This window comes from Balaenoptera ricei, chromosome 14, assembly GCF_028023285.1.
Source record: "Balaenoptera ricei isolate mBalRic1 chromosome 14, mBalRic1.hap2, whole genome shotgun sequence".
NCBI classification, from domain to species: Eukaryota; Metazoa; Chordata; class Mammalia; order Artiodactyla; family Balaenopteridae; genus Balaenoptera; species Balaenoptera ricei.
Genome location: NC_082652.1, coordinates 43,494,174 through 43,513,138, shown reverse-complemented (window position 1 = coordinate 43,513,138; position 18,965 = coordinate 43,494,174). Strand labels below are relative to the sequence as shown.

Here is an 18,965-nt window from a genome sequence, read left to right as displayed (position 1 = left end):
CCTACCTGTAACTGGGGCACTCAGGTCAAGTCTACCCCGGTACTGCACCACCCAAGGCCCCTAATTCTGCAAACTCCACAATTCAATTAAACAGAAGCCTGAATCTTCACTGTAACTGTGCTAAGAAACGCTATTTTAGTAAATAGCAGTTTAGTGAAAGAAAACGGTGGAAATTTGGGTAAATTCAAACTAAAAGGACAATTAAAATCTTGTTAACCTTCAGGAAAAGTATAAAAATGGTGTTTTGTAAGTTATCTAGAATTAATTCTCAGTCTTTCACTTCAATTTCCACAATTTTGAACACTTACTAGGTTTGTAATACAGAACTAGGCTACTACAGATGTTGTATAAAATAGGAGGGAAAAAGAACATTAGACATAATCACTATTACTAGGATACTTTAAAATCCTTGGAAAATCCATTGGGAACTAATGCAAAAATGGCTGCCATCACAAAACAAAGTATTTGGTATGGGCCAGAATTTATCAGTAGTCAACTCCAGGCCTTCATGTGATCCATCTAGTGAGTTTTAGCCACTGAACCTTTCCTTTCACTAGGGAGCAAGAGCCAGAAGCAGCTGCCCTTAAAATATGGGAACTGGTACAAGCTGCCCCCGACCGAAAATACTGTCAGTCATTCTGTAAATGTGTACTGAACACCTAGAGTGTGCCAGCATTGGGCCCTGGATACAACAATAAAAAAGATGGATCAACTATACTCCAACAAAAATCAATTTAATAGAACTACCATATGACCCAGCAATCCCACTACTGGGCATATACCCTGAGAAAACCATAATTCAAAAAGCGTCATGTACCACAGTGTTCATTGCAGCTCTATTTACAATAGCAACCTAAGTGTCCATCATCGGATGAATGGATAAAGAAGATGTGGCACATATATACAATGGAATATTACTCAGCCATAAAAAGAAATGAAACTGAGTTATTTGTAGTGAGGTGGATGGACCTAGAGTTTGTCATACAGAGTGAAGTAAGTCAGAAAGAGAAAAACACATATATATGGAATCCAAAAAGAAAAAAAAATGGTTCTGAAGACCCTAGGGGCAGGACAGGAATAAAGACACAGACATAAAGAATGGACTTGAGGACACAGGGAGGGGGAAGGGTAAGCTGGGACGAAGTGAGAGAGTGGCGTGGACATATGTACACTACCAAAGGTAAAATAGATAGCTAGTGGGAAGCAGCTGCATCGCACGGGGAGATCAGCTCCGTGCTTTGTGATCACCTAGAGAGATGGGATAGGGAGTGTGGGAGGGAGATGCAAGAGGGAGGGGATATGGGGATATACGTATATACGTATAGCTGATTCACTTTGTTATACAGCAGAAACTAACACAACATTGTAAAGCAATTATACTCCAATAAAGATGTTTAAAAAATAAATTAAAAAAAAATAAAACACAGAAGAAGAAAATAGATTTTTAAAAAAGGTACAGATTCCTTTTTCGTGCAGTGTTGAATTTATAGACACTTTATAAAACATCTTTAATAAATAACAAAAGTATAAGCAATCGTCATGATATTTTAATTTTTCTTGATACTTTAAAGGGACCCACATTCTTTAAGTGTTAGTATCCACTGCTATAAGATATAGAAAATTAAACCTTTTCTTTAGTGCTCTTACACTTATAATAAAATCAGCTGCCTCATAAAAATGGTTATTACTTTTTCTTGTTCTATTTTTAAATGTAGTTTCCTCATAAGAGATCTTGTCTTGTTAATAAAATGTTATTGCCAGAATTTTTACTTGAAAACTTTAAGGATTATGTACTGTAGTCTCAAATCAGAAAATAGCAAAATTTTAAAAAGACAAAATTAAAGAAAAACAAAAAACAAAAACAAGATAGGCAGGGTCCCTGACCTCAGGGAGCTCACACTATAGAAGAAGAAATGAGCAAAGAAGCAAGCGAACATACAAATGACAAAACAATCGCAAGTTGTGGTAAGTGCTGGGAAAGAAATAAATGAAGGGCTGAGATCAAGAATCACAAGAGGAGACCAGAGAAGAGCCCTACGGTCTTAATATTAAACTGAAACCTGAAAATTTGAAAGAGCTAGCCCTGCCAAATTGGAAAGACAGCAGCATGTGCAAAGGACCAGAGGTCAAAAGGACCAGAAATTCACATAAGACCAAAGTGATTGGAGAGTGGAAAGGGAGAGGGAATGGAAAGCAAGGCGAGGTTGGAAAGATGGGCAAGAAGCAGATGGGGCAAGGCAAATAGGACGTAGTAAGGAGTTTAGGGAGAGCAAGTGTGGAAGCAGGGACCCGCAGAAGGCTGATGTCACCATCCAGGGGAGAGCTGTTGATGGGCTGCAACAAGGCAGTGGCTATAAGGAGACGGCATGACTTGTAGATAGATTCTGAAGACACTGAGCCCCTCCTGCCCACGGACTGCTCTGAAACCTCTCCCCTGCTCCCATCTTCGTCTCCCTTGAACTATTCCTGGTCCCTGAGCCTTTGCATAAGCAATGTTTACAGTTCTGTGCTCTTTGGCAAGATAAAGACAGGGCCCTAGTTCACCAAATTGCCAGATCTGCCCTGTTACAGATCATCATATTGGTCCTCTTCCCCAAATTTTCATGTTCCTTCCTAAAATACCCTTTAATGGAGAGGAGGGGGGATGTGATATTCCAGAATCTGGCAGCTGTAGAATATCAAATTACCGGACGTGATACACAGAAATACAATGGGCGTATTTGCACTCCAAGAAAGAGGAAGAGATTCGTAACCTCACCTTCTTTTCCTTGTCTTAAGATTTCACATGTGGTACCTTCAGCTTGAGCATCACTACAGAATGGATAAGGCTAAAAGTAGACTATAGCCCAGAAGTAGACAATGTCAGAAAAGCAGGAAACCAAGCCAGCAAGCTCTTTGGGAGCAGCCAGGGACCAGGCCTGTGTTGGTCACAGTTGAATCCCCGGAGCTTAGTATCCATATGTGACATATGGTAACTGATCAGATATTTGTTGATTAAGTGACTAAATAAGCCAGATATGACTCTTTCCGATCTTTATTCCCCTTATCCGTTTGTTACCAATTTCTCTCAAACATTTCTTCCATGCGTTCCTTTGATTTTCCTCGCTCTCTCTCTCTCTCTTCCTTCCCGTTTCAACCTCCCTGGTCTAGGCCCCAATCCATCACCTAGTTTATCCACCCACCAAAGCCCCCTATGTATTCTCCAATTGCTCTCCCTACTCTGTCCAATGTATTCACCAGTTTCATTTTCCTTCATATTCCACCTCTGCTGAAGAAACCATCATTGCCCCCAGATTGTCTACTGTTGCAAACATAAGGCAATTGACTTGTTTCCAGGTCACCCTGGGCAACAGTATTTCTCCCAAAACCCTCTCCTCTAGTCAGAGCTGTCATTCTCATGATGCCTTCCAAATTCCAGCCATTTCTGAAGATCTGATTCAAGTTCCACCTGCTCATTATTCTGATTCCTACATCCCAAGGATAGGTCCTATCTCATCTTTTTTTTTTTTAAGCTCTTGTATTCATCCTCTCTCTAAGAATTTGTTCAAACATGCCTATATCCAGAAGATATTCTTAAACTCCATTAAGTAAAAGGCCAATAAAAAATCAATAAGAAGTGTGGTCCTTGGGACTTCCCTGGTGGTCCAGTGGTTAAGAATCCACCTTCCAATGCAGGGGACGCAGGTTCGATCCCTGGTCGGGGAACTAAGATACCGCATGCTGCAACTACTGAGCCCACGTGCTCTAGAGCCCACACACCACAACTAGAGTGAAACCCGCGTGCTGCAACTAGAGAAGCCCGTGTGCCACAACAAAGAGCCCGCCTGCCACAATGAAAGATCCCACATGCCACAAAGAAGATCCTGCGTGCTGCAACTAAGACCCAAAGCAGCCAAATCAATCAATCAATAAATATTTTTTTTAAAAAGGGTGGTCCTCGGTTGTTCGTGACATATTTCTGCATAAGCCAGAAGGGAGGATAAGAGTGGTTGTTGGCAATATTTCTCCCGGAAACCTATTTGTTCCCCAAGATCAGCCACACTGGTTGCTCTTCATTTGTGTTCTCACACGGTGTCATTCATAAAACTCTATTAAAACACTTAAAATGCAGTGTTGCCACTTATCTCTACTTACCTCTCTCTCCCACTTGACCTTGACCTTGAGGGTGGGTGCCCTGCTGTGTGCGTCTTTGCACACACAGCATTCAGGAGGTATCTGCCATCTTGAAGGGATCATATTTTTTTAGAGTAAATATATTAGACATTGAACTCATACTTTCAGTTCATTAAGTTAGGGAAATGCCTGAACAGCTGATGAGTCTAGTTGTGAGGGACGAAAAATGGTCCAGAGGAGCTGGAATCTGATAAATTTTTATTTCATGTGTTGGGGCCTGCTGTTCAAAATAGACTTGAAACTGCAGATTCTTGCAAATCTGCACATGGCTGCAGAGGTCTCCTAGCCTCCTGCATTGTCCCATTTTGCTGTGTGTTGGCATTTTTCTGAGGAGCAGATTCGTAGCTGCTCTGGGGTCCTCTTCCTCCCCATCAATCCATCCTCCACCCCACCTCTCAAGTCACCTTTCCCAAAGCTGGTGTCTCACCTTCTTCCCACACCCCTTCCTTCCCACCTGCTGTGCTACGTATGCTTATCCTATATAAGCCACTCAGAATGTCTCACAATTTACCCAAACACACCCTCTCCTTGCCTCTGAGACTTTACTCTTCCTGTCCCAACTCCCTGGAATGCCCTTCTCTCACCCTTTGCCTGCAAAATTCATACTTATTTAATCTTCACAAATCTGGAGAGGGGTAAATACTGTTAACTCTTTGTTATAGATGGCCAAACAGGACCAGAACGTTGAGTAGCTGGCCCTGAATCAAGCATCTAGTAAATGACAGAGCTGTAAATTAGATGCCTGGTTGTCACCTACTCCATTTTCTAGACTCCAGTGGGCTGCTGCGTGATTAGGTTATGATTATTTGATTGTTTGGGCTCTTATTTTTCACTTGAATTCCTTCAGATTTCCCTTGGTTCCTAAGGAAACAGAACTAAGATTTCGTGCTATTGCTGCCCCTGATGTCACCTCCAGCTTATTCCCCAGGTAGCAACCAGCCCTGAGTGGTCCTCTGAAAATGCACGTCTGACCAAGGCATTCCTGTGCCCCTACTCACATCCTGGGCTACACCCCCTTAATAACTGACTTCCCTCTACTTTGGGGAAGATCATAAATCTCCCCCAAACGGTCTACATGACCATGGCTGTATGTTTCTTGCCTCGTTTCACACCACGCTGGCCTCCCCTTACTTTCCTCCGGCCACACTGGCTTCCTTTCTGTGCTTTGGACCCACTGGCTCTCTCCTTCCTGAATGTTCTTCCCCCTCTTCTTGGCCATACTGGTGATTTAATTCAAAAGGCAAGTTTTTTTTCCCACAAACCATTAAACAGTCTTCTTTAAACACTCTGCATATTATCTGACGAGGGAAATCTAAATATTAAAGTGTATCAAGAGAGTCCGATTGGGCAGTACCGTTAAAAAAAAAATGAAGAAAATTGGTTCTTATTATCTAGAAACTCCAAGATTGGCCCCTGGTATTTCGTGACAGTGACTAGATTTAAGATCCCACTCAACAGAGCCATTCCATTCTCTGGACTCCTTATTCTTCTACTGCATCCCATGTAACACTTAACCTGGTACTGAACACTTAGTAAAATTTCCAGATATACTTATTATCAGTTGCTCAACTGACTGGTAAATATCACTTATTCATTACAAGTCTTTTTTTGAAAACAGTTTTGACAGTTTCTTAAACAACTAAACATGCAACTACCATACAACCCAGCAATTGCAGTCCTGGGTATTTATCCCAGAGAAATGAAGACTGATGTTCACATAAAAACCTGTACATACATATTGATAACAGCTTTATTCACAATAGCTAGAAACTAGCCAGATGTCCTTCAGCAGGTGAATGACTAAACAAACTTTGGTATATCCTTACCATGGAATACTACTCAGCAATAAAAAGGTAGAAATGCACAGGAATGCACATAGCAACCTGGATAACTCTCCAGAGAATGATGGTGAGTGAGAAAATCCTATCCCCAAAGGTTATAAAATGTATGATTCCATTTACACAACATTCTTGAAATGACAAAATGATAGCAATGGAGAACAGATGAGTGGTTGCCAGGAGTTAAGAAGAGGGTGGAGGCGGGAGGACAATGGATGTGACTATAAAATAGCAACGTGAGGGACCCTTGTGGTGATGGAAATATTCTGTATCTCAACTATGTCAATGTCAATATCCTGGTTGTGATATTATTGTACTATAGATCTTCCAGATGTTACCGGTGTAAAGGGTACAGGGGATCTGTCTGTATTATTTCTTATAAATGCATGTCACTACACAATCATTTTAATTAAAATTTTAAAAGGACACATTTAATAAAGTGTACGTACCATACCAAGATGTTCACAAGCACAAAATAACTGCAGGGCCATGAAATGTCTTCTTTCCTCTCTTTCCTGATGGTTTGTTGGTTATTGATTATTCCTAAGGATTTTTTTCCTTGTATGTAAGACACATGATATTGATCACTTTTAGGCTATTTTTGCAATGACTGAGGTTTCTTATTTTAGAGTCTTTATTATTTATACCCCTGTGTTGCTTTTCATATGTTATGTTACTCTGATTTGTTTCTGTCCTGACCAAGATATCATTAATAGAACTGTTGGTTTGTACTTTAGTCTCTGCCAGTACCAAAACATAAGAACGTCTTTATCATCTTCATAGGTCAGAGAAAAGTAGCACCTCTGCCATCCACCACTTTAAATTTCCTCGCCTGGTCCTCAAGGTTCCTTGAGTTCAGTGTTAATATTATGCTTGAACAGGTTGTCATTGTTTGTAAACCTTTGACTTGACTGGCTGTGGTTCAAATTTTTCTTTGGTCCTTTCATCTCTTTACCATTTCTCTGCCAAAGTTTAATACATTCTCTGGTATCACCCTTCCCGGATTTCCACTCCATTTTCTGTTATCTTTGCCTAATGTGGTTTATTTCGGTTTTGACTTTTTTTTTCATCCCAATTATTGGAGTGATTATAAATGTCCCTATTGTGATACACATTCTTGCTTGGAGAGTTCTTTTGGAGTTTTGAGTGAGAACAGAGCAAGACCAGTACAGTATTTTATTCCTTTTCATACTTTAATGTTGAATTTCTTTTTTGCTTTCTCTTTCAGAGACCAGAGAAAAAATCCAGGACCATATCACCAACCAGGTATTTCCTCATTTCTCATAAACTGTAATGTAGAATTTTGCTTTAAATATTAATAATTATTTGTAAATATTTAGAAGGGGGGGGCATTGCTAGTTCTTGGGTATGAGCAATACACGTGTTATTGGTTCTGAGAACAAATAAATTGATCCTATGTAAACGATCATACACTTTCCTTGCCTCCCTCACCTCATTCCTTCCCTCCTCACCATCCTCCCCAAGGGTGGGAAACAGTGAGAAGTGGGCTCTGCCAGTTCTGACATAAGCATCCCTCGGAGCGTATCATGATCTCTCTTTGATTCTATCATGGCTGCAAATAGATACTTTTATCTGCTTCTCCCTTAACTAAGGTGACTCTCCTCTGTGATTTTCCCAAGTTCTAATTCCCCCAGTCACTCCTTCCCAGACAGTTAAGAGCTAAACCCTTAGCCGTGGAAACGTACAAGTTGATTTTCCGTTCTGGCCTCTGATGTCTACCCACATTTAGCCAGTGTCTTCCTGCCTGCCTCACTATACCTTATCCATTCTTTTTCGATTAATTTTTTATATTTACCGGTAGATGGAGTCATTCTGTACAACGGTTTAAGGGGTTTGAGACATGTAGCCACATATCCAAACCAAGTTCGGCCTGTCTTGCACCATCCCACCCTCTTCCCATGGGCCAGCTGAGCTGCAGTTTCTCCCAGTGCTGCCTGTGTCACTAGACCCAGGGAATGCAGACACTGGCCTATGGCAAAATATGCACAGCTTTCATTCATAGACCAGAATCTCCAAGTCTTTTGTTGTTGTTCTCCTCTGGCATAAATTATAACTCACCCTTGCCAAGGGGAAGAATGGCGCGTCTACATTTATACCAGTCAAGGGTACATTTTTCAACATCTTCTCCTAATGGGCTTCAAAATAAATTCCAATTCTGGTCCTCATTGTCATTCCAACCGAAGTAAGTTCTAGCTCTACCTAATCTGTGCCAGATGCCCTGTAATTCATCGAGCTTAAAAAATGGTTCATTCATTTGGCTAATATACTATATTGCAAATTCAGTAGGCAAAATTTAAGGCTTATCGGGTACCATTTTTCTTTTGAATATAATTGTAAATACTGTATTGACTCTTTGTAGCAGCCATCTTAATACTTGAAAATGCCACCCCCGTGCAATGTTGAAGTCAATTATTCGTTTCAAATAGTTTATTTGCCTTTTGAACTTAGTCTCTTTAACGTTGTATTTCAACTATTTGTATATACTCAAGTAGCTTGGTAAGGCTGAGCAACAGTTAACCAGTAATGTTTATTGCTACAATTTTTATTTATTTAAGTCACAGAGGGAATACTTTTCCTTATAAAGAGAACTGTTTTCTTTATTAACTTAACAAGGTAAAGCAGTTGGTCAAGAAATAAAGACCACTTCTCGGGGGCAGATTTTCATTTCCTGTATTTTCCTTCTTTTTACCCTTGGCTAAACTAATAGAGTAGGTAGACACCAAAATAGAACACCAAATAATTACTTATAATCTTAAACATTGATTTGGTGCCAGATAAAATCATAATGGTTTCCAGTCCCAGTAGGACAGCGAAATTCTTTGGACTTTAGCTTAAGAGGTAAGAGTCTTAAGTATATTAGTTATATAGTCATTCTCAGAACAGATAGTTGTATTGTTCAATCAGTGTCTGCCAGCTGTATTTCTAACTCTACAATGGAATTTCTATCTTTTCTTCTTCCATGTAGGGAGGTGCTCCCCACTCTCAAAAATGTGCCGGGAATACAATTCTACGAAGCATCTTACGCTTCTAATTCATCTAAAGTCTGGCAAAGGGCCACAAAATGAAGTCCCTTCCTTTTTAATTTTTTTTTAAATTGAGGTATAGTTGACATATAACATTATATTAGAATCAACATAATGATTCCATTTTTGTGTACACTGTGAAGTGATCTCCATAGTAAGTCTAGTTACCGCCTGTCACCATCCAAAGTTACAAAACATTTGTGTTCCTCGTGATGAGGACCTTTAAGATTTACTCTCTTAGTAACTTTCAAATATGCAATATGCTAAGATTGACTATAGTCACCATGCTGGCCATTACAGCCCCAGGACTTATTTGCTTTATCACTGGAAGTTTGTACCTCTTGATCCACACTCCCCTTCTGCCACCCAAAGAATCTGGCTCTTGAAAAACATTTCTGTACACTCACTTTGGATAATCAGTAGTGCTCTTTATCAGAAAGGCATGTAAAATAGAGCACTGGTGAGCGTTAATCTTGCCCCGAAATCCTTCCCACTAGGCACTATAGATTGTGTAATTAAATTGAAATTGAAAATCAAGTCCTTTTTTTTTTTTTTCCATTGAGCAAGCTACGAGTTGCACACTAATGTGAGAAATCAGAGCTGGAGCGGAGGGAAGGTTCTAGCCTACTGGCCAATATCCAGCGTGCATTTTTAGCCTACAGCTATTTTACCACACCTGAGCTCTGAGAACAAACAACTATTTGAGTTCTCTGGAGGGAACGCCGAATTCTTTCCTGTGTAATTCACTGGGGAGATTAGTTTGCTTTTTTAAGTAACCTGTGAACGCAGTTTGTTTACGGGAAGAGGACAAAAATGAGCAGTGAGTGAACCGCTAGGCAGCCCATGTCCCAGAATGAGATGAATGCATGACCCATTTTTTTCAGCTGTCCCTTTGGCAGTTCATTGCTGCAACGATTTCCTCTCCGAAAAATGTGCCTTGTAGAGATGAAGTCTCCTGTAGGTTTTTCTGAATAATTTTGACTACGATAGATTAAAGATAATACCTTAAAATACTACCAAAAATACCTTCAAAATCAAATTAGCATATGGTCAGTACGAGAATGGGAATACTGAATACAAAAACTTTTGACTTCAATTTTGGAAACTGCCTTCTTACATAGTAGGCAATTGAAACCTGTAGTAAATGAATACCTTCTGTTTATGCCTTTTGGGATAGCAGATCACTGGAACCCATAGAGAATTAACAGTTTGTTTTTAAACAGCTAGTTGATGAAGAGGGATGCCGAACATGGGGCTCGGTTTCTCGTGGGCAGCATGTGCATGTTGTGGGGGGACGTTCCCAGTTCTGGCGCTGGTGATGAAAAAGGCTCGCCTTCGCTGATTGGCCGGTTCAGAGAGAGCCAACGCCATTGGCGGCTGTTACAGCTTATGGCTCTGTTTCCTGAGACTGCTGCAACAAACTCTCACCAACTGGGTGCTCTCTAACACACTAATGTACTATCTCTTGGTTCCGGAGGCTAGAAGTTCAAAACCAAGGTGTCGACAGGGCCAAGCTCTCCCTGAAACCTATGGAGGAGGATCCTTCCTTGCCTCTTTGCTGGCTTCTGGTGGCGCCGGCGATCCTTGGAGTCCCTTGGCTTGTAGCTGCGTCTCTTCGGTCTCTGCCTCTGTCGTCACGTGGCTGTCCTTGCTGTGCACCTCTTCTCTTCTGATAAGGACACCAGCCATATTGGCTTAGGGCCCACCCCCATGACCTCGTCTTGATTACATCTGCAAAGACCCCGTTTCCAAACAAGGTCACACTCACAGGTACCAGGAATGAGGACTTCAACGTCTCTGTTTGGGGGACACAATTCACCTCATACGAGGCTGGAAACTTGAGAGTCCTCCACCACTCCACGTGTCCCTCTGACCAGCCAGCACTTGATGTGCTCTCCCAGAGCCCTGTCCAATCCAGCTCCTCTGCCACCGCCCAGCCCTTGGCCTCTCCTCCCCACAGGCCCTCATCTCGTTTGCTCTATATGGCAGCTCTCCCACTGCTTCACCGCCATCCCATTCACCTTGCATTCTGTTCCACTTCACTTTCTGAAATACCAATCACCTGGCATCTCTCCTCTGCTGAAAAACAATAACTAAACAGAAATGCCTCCCCCATTTTTAGCAGCGATTATTAACGCTGCATGTGCATTATAATCACCCTGGAGCTTTGTTAGCACAGATCCTGAGACACCCCCCCCCTCAACGTCACATGCACCCCCAAGAAATTCTGGGCCAGGGGTTGGGTTCAGACGGGGCCTCACTATTAGACCAGGCCAAGAGGGCTTATGTGCTTTCGGAGGCCTTGAACATCACAGGCACAGAGAGAAAAACACTTTTTTAAAAAAAAAAAAATTTATTTATTTATTCATTCATTCATTCATTCATTCATTTATTTTTGGTTGTGTTTGGTCTTCGTTTCTGTGTGAGGGCTTTCTCTAGTTGCGGCGAGCGGGGGCCACTCTTCATCGCGGTGCGCGGGCCTCTCACTGTCGCGGCCTCTCTTGTTGCGGAGCACAGGCTCCAGACGCGCAGGCTCAGCAGTTGTGGCTCACGGGCCTAGTCGCTCCGCAGCATGTGGGATCTTCCCAGACCAGGGCTCGAACCCGTGTCCCCTGCATTGGCAGGCAGATTCTCAACCACTGCGCCACCAGGGAAGCCCGACAAACACTTCTTTTTTCTTTCCAGCCTCATGTTTTAAAGTTTGATGACCAATTGAGCACACACAAAATGTTGGAGAGGGATGGAGCAGCTGAATTGGACACTCTGGTCCTTTGGGGTGAGGTTGGGCTGGGGGATAAAAGACCAGCCTGTGCCCTTGGAAACCAGAGAAAGAAAAGCTTTAGTTTCAACATAGCCACGCCCCATCCCCCAAAGCTGGAGGCTGTGTAGGCAGACGGCGTTCCTCAGCAACAGTACTTCCACCCTCCCCTCTGCTTGGGAGATGGGTGCAGTGGGCAGGTGTAATTCTGGGCAGTACTTAGAGCTGCCTGGCAATCCCAGGTCAGAAAAGTGAGGCATGAGGTGAGGGAACCTGCCCTTCCCAGGAATCCTGTGAGCTTTACCGAATCATCCCATCCTTGACGGGGGCACGTCCAGCCACTGCCCAGGAGTCCCCAGCTGTGTCTGGTTTCTGACCTGCCCTCCTCCTGAAGGTCCATTGGGCCACTCAGGCCTCTGTGGCAGGGTAGCCCTCGGGAGACAGGTCTTCTTTAGCTTCTAGGCCCAGAGCAGTCCTTTGGGACAGGCTGCAGACCATGGGTGGAAACAAGGACTGGATCTTGTGTATCGCTTACTTTAAAACTTTTGAATATTTAGACATACAGTGTGTGGGCTTCCATCCATCCTCCTGCTCTAGGCCCTGTAAATGTTGAGGATGATCTTGATCAGACATCTACAACTTAAAAACTCAACATGTGATTCCAATAAGAAGCCAAGATGGAACCCACTCACCTCTTGTCTATAGGATAAAATTCGAACCTGTGAGTACAAAATCCAAAGCCCTATGATCTCCTTTGGAGAGCATGCACCCCGCCTCCCTAGACTTATTTCCCATTCTGCTCCTTTATGTAAAACTATTGCGTCCTATTTAAAACTGTTCTACCAACATACTCACCCCTTTCTCTGCAGTTACAAAATTTACTCATATTCCAAGACCTCACTCCAATATCACCTCTTCCATGAAGCCTTCCTCATCACAGAGCTAAGAGTAATCTCTCCTTCTTCTGTGCACCTATATTATTTTTTCTGCCCCTTTGCTATAGATCCTTGCATTTTCTACTCTATATTCTAATTATTGATATTCCTATGTGATTTTGTAACTAGATAGTATCGTCCCAAAGGAAAGATATCACGTTTGGCTCATTTCTGTGTTCACTGTTAGACCTTGCACATCATAGGCATCCAACCAATTCCTGGTTCACTGTAAATTCTTCCACTCACTAAATTATTATCCTAGAAACCAGAGGAACTGCTGGATGCAGGCAGGATGCTCTCTGTACCCTGGACCGCTCACACCTAGTGTGCCGTTGACTCTTATAAGGCAGGAACTAGGTGTTGTCCTTTGCCCTCCCAAGTGAGGAATCTAAACCAAAAACAGAAGACACAGCTAAGGCTGCACGTGGTCTCTACGAACAATGGTCACACAGCTGGGGAATGAAAGAATCAAAGGGCAGGGGGACCCACACCTTTATTTCACCTTTATGTCCACATACCATAACTGCCTGTAGAACGCTGAACCATTTGCTTGGGTCAAGACTTGGCACCTGATGTTTTTTTCTCAAATGTAAACATGGAAATGTCATTCACTGTTCCCTTTTCAGTGTAGCGTGAACTTTACAACTTCTAAATTTAAAGTGGGATTGCATTACCTTGCACTATTCTTATCAAAATGACCATGCACTCAAGGAGACAACTTTGACCTAAAGAGAGTTTCTCTTGTCAGGTTCAGCATGAATAGAGCTAGTAAAGATCCCATCCCCCTCATTCTCTTTTAAGAATACCTTCTAGAATTGGGAGTTGTGCTTTTTAAAAGCTACCCAATTTATGAGTCTTTTTTAAATGCTTGAAAGCAAGACTGAAATGATCCAGAAGTGGTGGCACTAATGGTGGTTAACAAAGAAGGATTTGTAAAAGATGGGCTTTATTAAAGGTCAGAAGGCTTCATAACTAGAAGATACTCAGGTCTAAGTGTCAAAGGGCTGGCACTCGCCTCTTTATTTGGAAGCCAAGAAAGTTAAAACGTTGTGTAAGGATGTCTATGGAAAAAGACAATAGACAGTAGTCTCTGGAAATATATTGTCATGACAAAGGGAGGGAGGCGAAGACAGCCCTCAGGTGTTTTAAAAGCGTGAACACCAAGAGGAAAATAATGGTTTATTAACCTCACTGCGAGAGCTGTTAGCAATCAAATATGCAGATAATTCTCACTTAAGCATTCCCACTCAAGATCATTCCCACTCAGAATGCTTCTGAATAATTGTGACCAAGAGTTTTGCTAGTCATGTAATGCACCATCTCATTTATTTGTCACAGCAACCCCAAGAGGATGTGTATTTTAATCTCCTTTTTATACAGGTGGAAACTCAAGCTTGAAAGATTTAGTAATTTTTCAGGTCCTGCCATGCTTAGCACTAAGTTAATAATAATAATGGTTAGCATTATTATTGTTTAATAAACTTTCTGTGTGTAGGCATTATGATAAGTTTTACATAAAATTATCTCATTTAAACCTCACAGCAGTAACCTTGGGAGGCAGGTACAAATCAAGGGAGTCAACGTTAGTGAGGTTAAATGCCTTGCCCCAGATCACACACCAGGATGGAAGCAGGCAATCCAACCCTACCGTGTAAGCACCAGCCACTGTTCCCTGCTGCTTTAAATATCCTTATTTAAAGGTACACAGATGATGAGTGGCAGAGCTGGAATCTGAATCTAGGTGGATGGATCTCATTCTGAAATCCTTTCTCTTCGCTATTGTGCTGTCCTACTACTTGTTCTGGAAGTTCTTCTATTAATTAAATGATCCCACTTATGACCACCCTAACCAGTTCTCCAATCTTAACACCAGCACTGAAGCAATTGGTTGTGAGAGTCTAGAATACAGATATTTATGATGTGTTAGGTCTTTTTTAAAAAACGTTTTAACTAAAAAGATAGCATGTACTTACTCTGGGGTTCCTGATGAGCATTAAATTACTTTTTTAATTAAGTGAAAAATCACATGAATCTGGTCTAAGAGAAAAACTATTTGTCACCTGAAAATAGATTAAAAACTAAAAAAAAAAGTATACATTAGGATAATCTTTTGCCCTCTGGCAAGTTACTTCAGCAGAGCCCAGACCAAATTATTACAGACATAAAACAAGAATTGAGGTAGAAACCTTTATTCTCACCAACTATAAAACCTTCTCTTGTTCTTCTGTTTTCCAGAAAAGCACCTTACTTCTAAAAACTCTTTCATAAGTTCTTCACTATTAGTAATAAGGTGTCACTGTATATGTACTCATGTGAGAAAATATAAGATTCTAAAACGGTTGAAACTGTAGCATCTATTAGAAAGAATGAAAATAGAGAATTTACCATCTAATGTAAATGAATCGCACCACCTAAGATGTTGTCACCAACAGGCCAGGGAAATCTATTCCACAGATGATTTCTAGTCAATCTGTTTCTCTTCTTTTTCCTCCTCTCTTTTGAGATTTCTAATCACACCCCTTCCTACTTGCTAACATCTGTACCTGAAGATGAGTATAACTGCGTAACTGCAGTTTTTCAGCTCAGCAGATGTTATGAGCAAAATGGTCAGCACCATCATTTGGGATTTTTCCTCAACACGTAGCAACTCAGTATCCACCTTCTACAAGCCAGGAACCCAGTGAGTAGAGACCTGTCAACATTCGGTAACTCCAACACCTCCTACCTATAGAAAACCTTTCTTTCACTTCTTGGGTTAAAGCTATGATCAAACTGGTGCAAAGAGCCCATTTGTCATCACGATTGAATATACATTCTAAAATACAGTATTTTTTAAAATCTACCTTTCAACTATTTTACCCATGTTATTCTTTCTTCTCATGATAAAGAACTGCATGAAGGACTCAAGTGAAAACTTGATCTCTTCTGGAATTGTGTGAACGAGGCACCAGCGTAGTCATCATTTTGAATAAAAGTTGTTTGTGGACATAAAAAAATGTGTTTTGAGAAGTAGTGATCAAGCAAAATGGAACATACTACATGGTTTTGTTTATATAAAATTCCAAAAAATGTAAACAACCTATAGTGACAAAAAACATAAGTGGTTGCCTTATCTGGCTGGGGGCAAAAGAAAGGATGGATTGCAAAGGTCCACAAGGAAAATGTTCGTTGTGATGGAAATTTTATGTATCTTTATTTTGACAGTAGTTTCACAGGTGTGCACATTTGTCATAATTCATCAAAATGTATACTTTAAACTCAATTTATTGTATATAAATTATACCTTAATAAAGTTGATTTTAAAAAGAAATAAAAGAAGTAGTAATCAAGGGATCAGAAATATTTTTATAGTGTATATAGATCATTGCTTAAGTTGAACTCTATTCCCTATAATGATGCTAAAATGGCTATTTCCTTTGTATTTATAAATTGTAATCCTTTTTTATTTTCATCAGTTTGAATTTCACTATTTCCAACATTTGGCCACAATAAATATTTCTAAAAGCCCAAAAAGAAAAAAAATACAAGTAGTGGTCATTAATACAAAGACAATTCTGTAGAATCCATGCTATATAAATTGTTTTGGCCCCTCAGGGCAGATCCCATGGGAATCCCTGATATTGTGTGTAGACTTTCGTGCGTATCTGAATTTGGCTGAGGAAACAGTCCTCATCAGAATTTCAAGAGTGAAAGAAAGTGTCCTGGAGAGTTTTTCTACCTCTCACTAGAGAAAGAAAGTGATCCAACCTATCTCTTTGATTATGCATAAATTAAAACCAATTTTATTGAAACTTTCTTTTGTAAAGTTTTTTAGCACTTATCAGAGAACAAATTTCTGGGAAGGAAAAGATGCACAGACAAGTAGTGAAAATTCAGAGTACCAGTAAGGATCCCACTGAAAGCTACCTTGCTTTATTTTCCTTAATGTGGAAAAAGTTATTATCCATAGAAGTCTTATGTTATATTCTATGGTCGATCATCAAACAAGGCTGGAATAAACAAGATTCTTCACTGTTTCATCACTGGTATGTGCCTTGCTCAAAATGTATTAAAAGGAAATATTTCCGTCATACTATTACTGGATAATTCAATTAGGCCAATGTTCTGTGGATGTGGAATAATGTCATTTACTATGTTGACTAATTAGCCAATCAGATTTCTCTCATTTTCTAAGGCAATGGATTGACTAAAATGTGACCGTAAACAAAGTAGATTTTATTAGGCATAATCTGCTTTGTAAACAAATGAAATTAATTCTTTGCCTGACCTAAAGCTTTGAAAATGAAAGACCAAAATTGAACACATGCTTCCAATTTTGGTTCTGTTACCAAGATGACACGGAATATAAAAGTTACAATTTAACTTCCCCTCAAGTATTTCATACTTGAGACTAAATGACTCTTAGAAATATGTTCATCAACAGATGGGAGCCACTTATGGCCTCATAAACTCCAAAGCAAGTGAAATTATCTCAGCAAAATAGAAAGATTACAAGAAAGCCTCATCTGCTTATCTCGGAGATGATTCATGCATTGCATATTGGCTCAATGGTGCAATGAATATTGACAGATAATCACCCTTCTTCATACAAGAGAAATCCTGAAAAAACGAATGCTCAGGATGCATGTTTGTCATCAATCAGTAAGCAATTTCCACACATACCCTGTGTTTTTCCTTTCTACTGCTCCTCCACTGATACCAGCCACCAGCCTCTCTCCAGGCTACTCTGTTTCCACTCTTAACAGCCCCCAGTCCATTCTCCACTTGGTCATCAGAGTGAGCTTTATAAAATGTGCTTCACACCATGTTATCCCCCATATAAAGCTTCCAGTGGCTCATATTACACCTCTGATAAAAACCTACATCTTTCCCATGACCTAAATCCTAAATCTTAAATTCTCCATGACCTGGTTTTCCTACAGCATGTGGTCCTGCCCTCCTCTTTGATTTTATCTTGAGTCCCCAGGCCCTTTGCACTTACACGACAACCATCTGCCCTCTGTCCCTCCACTTGACCAGGCTCATTCCCCTTTGAGGGCCCTTTGCCCTCGTTGCTTCAACCTGCAACGCTCTGCTCCCAGATCTGGGGTTTCTTCTTGTCATTCAGATCTCTGCTCAACTAGCTTCTCCCAAATAGATCTTCCCTAGACACCTAGTTCATGTTGTCTTCCCACTCTCCACCTGCCACTCACGCTCTGCCACATCGCTGTGTTTTAGTGTTTGCATCACACGTATGATCATCAAAATTTTTGTTCATGTATCTGTTCGTTATCTACTTTCACCCACAGGAAGGCAAGTACCATGAGAACAGGACCCTTGTCAGAGTCGTTTGCCCCTCTGGCCCCAATGCCATTAAACAGGGCACATATTAGATGCTCATAATAAATACCCATCAAATGAATGCATCTCTTGATCCTGCTAGCAGGCTATGACAATAGTCTGGGCGTGAAAAAAATGTGTCTAAGTGATACATTGATAGTGGGAATGAACAGTTTAGAGAAAAAATGAATAGAGTTTGGTGTCTGAGTATGAGAAGTGAATTAACAATCTGAGACAAAGATTAATGCAAGGTCCCCAGGGTTACTGCAGGAAGGTGATACTCTTGGCAGAAATATAAAAGTTGCGGTTAAAAGCCACACTTAATGAGTATATACTACATGGCAGGCATTGTGTATTTGTTCCATTTATTTTTCACAACTCCATAAAGTCGGCATTATTATCTCTCTTTTATGCATGGGAGGTTGAGTCAACTACCCCAAGCTGATCGGTTAGATATCTTATTCCAGTGAGTGAGGTTGATTTGGTAGAAAGTACTAATTTAAGGTCAGTTGAAAGTTGCAAGTAAAGCATGAATAAGAGTAAAAATTTACTAAGTCTGGTCTCCCTCGCATTTCACAAGTTGTTGGGCTGAAATAGGTGTGAAATGTGTGTCTCACAACCTACCTTGGCACTCAGGGGTTCTTTTGCAAATTGGTCTGAGCACCTGTAGACCACCACGATTGTCTTCCTCATTCTGTAGCCATGCGGGGCTGGGGGCTGGAAATACCTTGAAGAAGACACCCAACAGGAAAGTGACTAGATGGAGGTAAGAGATGAGATCACTGGAGCAGAATGATACCAGTTACCTTGGAGACAACCACCTGGAGGGTGATAGGACCCCAGAGAAATTAACCAGAATGCAATACACAAAACTTTTTGGTTTCTGTTTTTTGCGCCA

General features: G+C 40.9%; 1 protein-coding gene across 1 annotated transcript in view; it reads left to right on the top strand.

Moving 5' to 3' along the window:
* The window catches only part of CHST9 (carbohydrate sulfotransferase 9), a 241,906-nt gene that overhangs the window by 211,864 nt on the left and 11,077 nt on the right, over window positions 1–18,965 (top strand). The window contains exon 4 of the mRNA XM_059894450.1: window positions 7,240–7,277. Coding sequence (XP_059750433.1) covers window positions 7,240–7,277 — 38 coding nt within the window. The remainder of the gene's footprint in view (window positions 1–7,239; window positions 7,278–18,965) is intronic.